This window comes from Anomaloglossus baeobatrachus, chromosome 10 (assembly GCF_048569485.1).
Source record: "Anomaloglossus baeobatrachus isolate aAnoBae1 chromosome 10, aAnoBae1.hap1, whole genome shotgun sequence".
Lineage (NCBI taxonomy): Eukaryota > Metazoa > Chordata > Amphibia > Anura > Aromobatidae > Anomaloglossus > Anomaloglossus baeobatrachus.
Genome location: NC_134362.1, coordinates 211,889,996 through 211,899,299, shown reverse-complemented (window position 1 = coordinate 211,899,299; position 9,304 = coordinate 211,889,996). Strand labels below are relative to the sequence as shown.

General features: G+C 51.9%; 1 protein-coding gene across 2 annotated transcripts in view; it reads left to right on the top strand.

Moving 5' to 3' along the window:
- The first annotated feature begins 1,399 nt into the window (after positions 1-1,399).
- Positions 1,400-9,304, top strand: part of LOC142254283 (hepatocyte nuclear factor 4-beta-like) — a 62,326-nt gene continuing 54,421 nt past the window's right edge. For both annotated transcript variants that reach the window (XM_075325320.1, XM_075325319.1), the window contains exon 1: positions 1,400-1,603. In XM_075325320.1, coding sequence (XP_075181435.1) covers positions 1,489-1,603 — 115 coding nt within the window. In that variant the 5' untranslated portion in view covers positions 1,400-1,488. The remainder of the gene's footprint in view (positions 1,604-9,304) is intronic.

The window sequence follows — 9,304 nt, the reverse complement described above, 5'->3', positions numbered from 1 at the left end:
CAGTGTAACAGCCCCTCCGCTCTGAGCTCTGGACTGACACAGTGTAACAGCCCCTCCGCTCTGAGCTCCGGACTGACACAGTGTAACAGCCCCTCCGCTCTGAGCTCCGGACTGACACAGTGTAACAGCCCCTCCGCTCTGAGCTCCGGACTGACAGTGTAACAGCCCCTCCGCTCTGAGCTCTGGACTGACACAGTGTAACAGCCCCTCCGCTCTGAGCTCCGGACTGACACAGTGTAACAGCCCCTCCGCTCTGAGCTCCAGTCTGACACAGTGTAACAGACCCTCCGCTCTGAGCTCCAGTCTGACACAGTGTAACAGCCCCTCCGCTCTGAGCTCCAGTCTGACACAGTGTAACAGACCCTCCGCTCTGAGCTCTGGACTGACACAGTGTAACAGCCCCTCCGCTCTGAGCTCCAGTCTGACACAGTGTAACAGCCCCTCCGCTCTGAGCTCCGGACTGACACAGTGTAACAGCCCCTCCGCTCTGAGCTCCGGACTGACACAATGTAACAGCCCCTCCGCTCTGAGCTCCAGTCTGACACAGTGTAACAGCCCCTCCGCTCTGAGCTCCAGACTGACACAGTGTAACAGCCCCTCCGCTCTGAGCTCCAGTCTGACACAGTGTAACAGCCCCTCCGCTCTGAGCTCCAGACTGACACAGTGTAACAGCCCCTCCGCTCTGAGCTCTGGACTGACACATTGTAACAGCCCCTCCGCTCTGAGCTCCGGACTGACACAGTGTAACAGCCCCTCCGCTCTGAGCTCCGGACTGACACAATGTAACAGCCCCTCCGCTCTGAGCTCCAGTCTGACACAGTGTAACAGCCCCTCCGCTCTGAGCTCCAGACTGACACAGTGTAACAGCCCCTCCGCTCTGAGCTCCAGTCTGACACAGTGTAACAGCCCCTCCGCTCTGAGCTCTGGACTGACACAGTGTAACAGCCCCTCCGCTCTGAGCTCCAGACTGACACAGTGTAACAGCCCCTCCGCTCTGAGCTCTGGACTGACACATTGTAACAGCCCCTCCGCTCTGAGCTCCAGTCTGACACAGTGTAACAGCCCCTCCGCTCTGAGCTCCAGACTGACAGTGTAACAGCCCCTCCGCTCTGAGCTCCGGACTGACACAGTGTAACAGCCCCTCCGCTCTGAGCTCTGGACTGACACAGTGTAACAGCCCCTCCGCTCTGAGCTCCAGTCTGACACAGTGTAACAGCCCCTCCGCTGTGTAGAGCGGTGTGCCGGCGTTTCCAGCCTCCGGCGGAGCATTGTCACCTGAGCCGTCAGTAATTTGTGCGGTCAGTAAGTGTCAGTGAGTGACAGTGATTGGTGCGGGCTTATCTCCATGTGATTGACACATGTGACTGCAGCTGCTGCGCCGCCTCCTGTGAGTGATCATTGATTTTCTTGCTCGGTGAGGAGGGGGTCGGCGGGTGATTGGCAGCCGGGCGCTGGCGCCACTGACCCGCTCCGGTGCAGACCCCAATAATGAGGCTTTGTGAGGGGATTATGGATATGGAATTACCCGATTACTCCGGGACCCTGGACTCCGCGTACACCATGCTGGAATTCGACAGTCTCCGGGTGCTGCCGACCAACGCAGGTGAGAGCAAAGGTCCCTAATCCCAGGCCCGGCCACCAGCGGGGGTCACTATGAGCCGGAGCCGCACCGAGGCATGCTGGGAGCTGTAGTCCGCTGTGACAACCAACTGTAAGCCGCGGACTCCAACTATCCAGGATCGTTAATATTCTGTCCACTCGCCGATCATTAGTGGGGGGGACCCCTGATCCAGGTAGGGGGGCTCAGCAGACGGACTGACAGCAGAGGCGCCAGGTGCCTTCTCTCTGAGATTTATTTGTGGACAGAGGAGGATTGGAGACTGTTCACACATTGCAAGTGACTCTATATCCTCAGGGCAAAGACATCGCGATGATCAAAAATATATTACTCCATAAAACCAAACTCCACTCTGACGTGACACATTGCTGCGCACTAAAATCCAATGCTGTCTGCAGCCACCACTAGGGGGAGCTCTGTGTATACAGATACACATGATAAGATCCTGTCTGCAGCCTCCACTAGGGGGAGCTCTGTGTATACAGATACACATGATAAGATCCTGTCTGCAGCCACCACTAGGGGGAGCTCCCTGTATACAGCGATACATGATAAGATCCTGTCTGCAGACACCACTAGGGGGAGCTCCCTGTATACAGAGATACATGATAAGATCCTGTCTGCAGCCACCACTAGGGGGAGCTCCCTGTATACAGAGATACATGATAAGATCCTGTCTGCAGCCACCACTAGGGGGAGCTCCCTGTATACAGAGATACATGATAAGATCCTGTCTGCAGCCACCACTAGGGGGAGCTCCCTGTATACAGAGATACATAACATCCTGTCTGCAGCCACCACTAGGGGGAGCTCACTGTATACAGAGATACATGATAAGATCCTGTCTGCAGCCACCACTAGAGGGAGCTCCCTGTATACAGAGATACATGATAAGATCCTGTCTGCAGCCACCACTAGGGGGAGCTCCCTGTATACAGAGGTACATGATAAGATCCTGTCTGCAGCCACCACTAGGGGGAGCTCCCTGTATACAGAGATACATGATAAGATCCTGTCTGCAGCCACCACTAGAGGGAGCTCCCTGTATACAGAGGTACATGATAAGATCCTGTCTGCAGTCACCACTAGGGGGAGCTCCCTGTATACAGAGATACATAACATCCTGTCTGCAGCCACCACTAGGGGGAGCTCACTGTATACAGAGATACATGATAAGATCCTGTCTGCAGCCACCACTAGAGGGAGCTCCCTGTATACAGAGATACATGATAAGATCCTGTCTGCAGTCACCACTAGGGGGAGCTCCCTGTATACAGAGATACATGATAAGATCCTGTCTGCAGCCACCACTAGGGGGAGCTCCCTGTATACAGAGATACATGATAAGATCCTGTCTGCAGCCACCACTAGGGGGAGCTCCCTGTATACAGAGGTACATGATAAGATCCTGTCTGCAGCCACCACTAGGGGGAGCTTCCTGTATACAGAGATACATAACATCCTGTCTGCAGCCACCACTAGGGGGAGCTCACTGTATACAGAGATACATGATAAGATCCTGTCTGCAGCCACCACTAGAGGGAGCTCCCTGTATACAGAGATACATGATAAGATCCTGTCTGCAGCCACCACTAGGGGGAGCTCCCTGTATACAGAGATACATGATAAGATCCTGTCTGCAGCCACCACTAGGGGGAGCTCCCTGTATACAGAGATACATGATAAGATCCTGTCTGCAGTCACCACTAGAGGGAGCTCTGTGTATACAGAGATACATGATAAGATTCTGTCTGCAGCCACCACTAGGGGGAGCTCCCTGTATACAGAGACACATGATAAGATCCTGTCTGCAGCCACCACTAGAGGGAGCTCTGTGTATACAGAGATACATGATAAGATCCTGTCTGCAGTCACCACTAGGGGGAGCTCCCTGTATACAGAGATACATGATAAGATCCTGTCTGCAGCCACCACTAGGGGGAGCTCCCTGTATACAGAGACACATGATAAGATCCTGTCTGCAGCCTCCACTAGGGGGAGCTCCCTGTATACAGAGATACATGATAAGATCCTGTCTGCAGCCACCACTAGGGGGAGCTCCCTGTATACAGAGATACATGATAAGATCCTGTCTGCAGCCACCACTAGAGGGAGCTCTGTGTATACAGAGACACATGATAAGATCCTGTCTGCAGCCACCACTAGAGGGAGCTCTGTGTATACAGAGATACATGATAAGATCCTGTCTGCAGTCACCACTAGGGGGAGCTCCCTGTATACAGAGGTACATGATAAGATCCTGTCTGCAGCCACCACTAGGGGGAGCTCCCTGTATACAGAGACACATGATAAGATCCTGTCTGCAGCCACCACTAGAGGGAGCTCTGTGTATACAGAGATACATGATAAGATCCTGTCTGCAGTCACCACTAGGGGGAGCTCCCTGTATACAGAGATACATAAGATCCTGTCTGCAGCCACCACTAGGGGGAGCTCCCTGTATACAGAGATACATGATAAGATCCTGTCTGCAGCCACCACTAGGGGGAGCTCTGTGTATACAGATACACATGATAAGATCCTGTCTGCAGTCACCACTAGGGGGAGCTCCCTGTATACAGAGGTACATGATAAGATCCTGTCTGCAGCCACCACTAGGGGGAGCTCTGTGTATACAGATACACATGATAAGATCCTGTCTGCAGCCACCACTAGGGGGAGCTCCCTGTATACAGAGGTACATGATAAGATCCTGTCTGCAGCCACCACTAGGGGGAGCTCTGTGTATACAGATACACATGATAAGATCCTGTCTGCAGTCACCACTAGGGGGAGCTCCCTGTATACAGAGATACATGATAAGATCCTGTCTGCAGCCTCCACTAGGGGGAGCTCCCTGTATACAGAGATACATGATAAGAGCCTGTCTGCAGCCACCACTAGGGGGAGCTCCCTGTATACAGAGATACATGATAAGCTCCTGTCTGCAGCCACCACTAGGGGGAGCTCCCTGTATACAGAGATACATGATAAGATCCTGTCTGCAGCCTCCACTAGGGGGAGCTCCCTGTATACAGAGATACATGATAAGAGCCTGTCTGCAGCCACCACTAGGGGGAGCTCCCTGTATACAGAGATACATGATAAGATCCTGTCTGCAGCCACCACTAGAGGGAGCTCCCTGTATACAGAGATACATGATAAGATCCTGTCTGCAGCCACCACTAGAGGGAGCTCCCTGTATACAGAGATACATGATAAGATCCTGTCTGCAGCCACCACTAGGGGGAGCTCCCTGTATACAGAGATACATGATAAGATCCTGTCTGCAGCCACCACTAGGGGGAGCTCCCTGTATACAGAGATACATAAGATCCTGTCTGCAGCCACCACTAGGGGGAGCTCCCTGTATACAGAGATACATGATAAGATCCTGTCTGCAGCCACCACTAGGGGGAGCTCCCTGTATACAGAGATACATGATAAGATCCTGTCTGCAGCCACCACTAGGGGGAGCTCCCTGTATACAGAGATACATGATAAGATCCTGTCTGCAGCCACCACTAGGGGGAGCTCCCTGTATACAGAGATACATGATAAGATCCTGTCTGCAGCCACCACTAGGGGGAGCTCCCTGTATACAGAGATACATGATAAGATCCTGTCTGCAGCCACCACTAGGGGGAGCTCTGTGTATACAGATACACATGATAAGATCCTGTCTGCAGCCACCACTAGGGGGAGCTCCCTGTATACAGAGATACATGGTAAGATCCTGTCTGCAGCCACCACTAGAGGGAGCTCCCTGTATACAGAGATACATGATAAGATCCTGTCTGCAGCCACCACTAGGGAAGCTCCCTGTATACAGAGATACATAAGATCCTGTCTGCAGTCACCACTAGGGGGAGCTCCCTGTATACAGAGATACATGATAAGATCCTGTCTGCAGCCACCACTAGGGGGAGCTCCCTATATACAGAGATACATGATAAGCTCCTGTCTGCAGCCACCACTAGGGGGAGCTCTGTGTATACAGATACACATGATAAGATCCTGTCTGCAGTCACCACTAGGGGGAGCTCCCTGTATACAGAGATACATGATAAGATCCTGTCTGCAGCCTCCACTAGGGGGAGCTCCCTGTATACAGAGATACATGATAAGATCCTGTCTGCAGCCACCACTAGAGGGAGCTCCCTGTATACAGAGATACATGATAAGATCCTGTCTGCAGCCACCACTAGGGGGAGCTTCCTGTATACAGAGATACATAACATCCTGTCTGCAGCCACCACTAGGGGGAGCTCACTGTATACAGAGATACATGATAAGATCCTGTCTGCAGCCACCACTAGAGGGAGCTCCCTGTATACAGAGATACATGATAAGATCCTGTCTGCAGCCACCACTAGGGGGAGCTCCCTGTATACAGAGGTACATGATAAGATCCTGTCTGCAGCCACCACTAGGGGGAGCTCCCTGTATACAGAGATACATGATAAGATCCTGTCTGCAGCCACCACTAGGGGGAGCTCCCTGTATACAGAGATACATGATAAGATCCTGTCTGCAGCCACCACTAGGGGGAGCTCCCTGTATACAGAGATACATGATAAGATCCTGTCTGCAGCCACCACTAGGGGGAGCTCCCTGTATACAGAGGTACATGATAAGATCCTGTCTGCAGCCACCACTAGGGGGAGCTTCCTGTATACAGAGATACATACCATCCTGTCTGCAGCCACCACTAGGGGGAGCTCACTGTATACAGAGATACATGATAAGATCCTGTCTGCAGCCACCACTAGAGGGAGCTCCCTGTATACAGAGATACATGATAAGATCCTGTCTGCAGCCACCACTAGGGGGAGCTCCCTGTATACAGAGACACATGATAAGATCCTGTCTGCAGCCACCACTAGAGGGAGCTCTGTGTATACAGAGATACATGATAAGATCCTGTCTGCAGTCACCACTAGGGGGAGCTCCCTGTATACAGAGGTACATGATAAGATCCTGTCTGCAGCCACCACTAGGGGGAGCTCCCTGTATACAGAGACACATGATAAGATCCTGTCTGCAGCCACCACTAGAGGGAGCTCTGTGTATACAGAGATACATGATAAGATCCTGTGTGCAGTCACCACTAGGGGGAGCTCCCTGTATACAGAGATACATAAGATCCTGTCTGCAGCCACCACTAGGGGGAGCTCCCTGTATACAGAGATACATGATAAGAACCTGTCTGCAGCCACCACTAGGGGGAGCTCTGTGTATACAGATACACATGATAAGATCCTGTCTGCAGTCACCACTAGGGGGAGCTCCCTGTATACAGAGGTACATGATAAGATCCTGTCTGCAGCCACCACTAGGGGGAGCTCTGTGTATACAGATACACATGATAAGATCCTGTCTGCAGCCACCACTAGGGGGAGCTCCCTGTATACAGAGGTACATGATAAGATCCTGTCTGCAGCCACCACTAGGGGGAGCTCTGTGTATACAGATACACATGATAAGATCCTGTCTGCAGTCACCACTAGGGGGAGCTCCCTGTATACAGAGATACATGATAAGATCCTGTCTGCAGCCTCCACTAGGGGGAGCTCCCTGTATACAGAGATACATGATAAGAGCCTGTCTGCAGCCACCACTAGGGGGAGCTCCCTGTATACAGAGATACATGATAAGATCCTGTCTGCAGCCACCACTAGGGGGAGCTCCCTGTATACAGAGATACATGATAAGATCCTGTCTGCAGCCACCACTAGGGGGAGCTCCCTGTATACAGAGATACATAAGATCCTGTCTGCAGCCACCACTAGGGGGAGCTCCCTGTATACAGAGATACATGATAAGATCCTGTCTACAGTCACCACTAGGGAGAGCTCCCTGTATACAGAGATACATAATAAGCTCCTGTCTGCAGTCACCACTAGGGGGAGCTCCCTGTGTACAGAGATACATGATAAGATCCTGTCTGCAGCCACCACTAGGGGGAGCTCCCTGTATACAGAGATACATGATAAGATCCTGTCTGCAGCCACCACTAGGGGGAGCTCCCTGTATACAGAGATACATGATAAGATCCTGTCTGCAGCCACCACTAGGGGGAGCTCCCTGTATACAGAGATACATGATAAGATCCTGTCTGCAGCCACCACTAGGGGAAGCTCCCTGTATACAGAGATACATGATAAGATCCTGTCTGCAGCCACCACTAGGGGGAGCTCCCTGTATACAGAGATACATGATAAGATCCTGTCTGCAGCCACCACTAGGGGGAGCTCTGTGTATACAGATACACATGATAAGATCCTGTCTGCAGCCACCACTAGGGGGAGCTCCCTGTATACAGAGATACATGGTAAGATCCTGTCTGCAGCCACCACTAGAGGGAGCTCCCTGTATACAGAGATACATGATAAGATCCTGTCTGCAGCCACCACTAGGGAAGCTCCCTGTATACAGAGATACATAAGATCCTGTCTGCAGTCACCACTAGGGGGAGCTCCCTGTATACAGAGATACATGATAAGATCCTGTCTGCAGCCACCACTAGGGGGAGCTCCCTATATACAGAGATACATGATAAGCTCCTGTCTGCAGCCACCACTAGGGGGAGCTCTGTGTATACAGATACACATGATAAGATCCTGTCTGCAGTCACCACTAGGGGGAGCTCCCTGTATACAGAGATACATGATAAGATCCTGTCTGTAGCCACCACTAGGGGGAGCTCCCTGTATACAGAGATACATGATAATATCCTGTCTGCAGCCACCACTAGGGGGAGCTCCCTGTATACAGAGATACATGATAAGCTCCTGTCTGCAGCCACCACTAGGGGGAGCTCCCTGTATACAGATACACATGATAAGATCCTGTCTGCAGTCACCACTAGGGGGAGCTCCCTGTATACAGATACACATGATAAGATCTTGTCTGCAGTCACCACTAGGGGGAGCTCCCTGTATACAGATACACATGATAAGATCCTGTCTGCAGTCACCACTAGGGGGAGCTCCCTGTATACAGAGATACATAAGATCCTGTCTGAAGCCACCACTAGGGGGAGCTCCCTGTATACAGAGATACATGATAAGATCCTGTCTGCAGCCACCACTAGGGGGAGCTCCCTGTATACAGAGATACATGATAAGATCCTGTCTGCAGCCACCACTAGAGGGAGCTCCCTGTATACAGAGATACATGATAAGCTCCTGTCTGCAGCCACCACTAGGGGGAGCTCCCTGTATACAGAGATACATGATAAGATCCTGTCTGCAGCCACCACTAGGGGGAGCTCCCTGTATACAGAGATACATGATAAGATCCTGTCTGCAGCCACCACTAGAGGGAGCTCCCTGTATACAGAGATACATGATAAGCTCCTGTCTGCAGCCACCACTAGGGGGAGCTCCCTGTATACAGAGATATATGATAAGATCCTGTCTGCAGCCACCACTAGGGGGAGCTCCCTGTATACAGAGATACATGATAAGATCCTGTCTGCAGCCACCACTAGGGAGAGCTCCCTGTATACAGAGATACATAAGATCCTGTCTGCAGCCACCACTAGGGGGAGCTCCCTGTATACAGAGATACATGATAAGATCCTGTCTGCAGCCACCACTAGGGGGAGCTCCCTGTATACAGAGATACATGATAAGATCCTGTCTGCAGCCACCACTAGGGGGAGCTCCCTGTATACAGAGA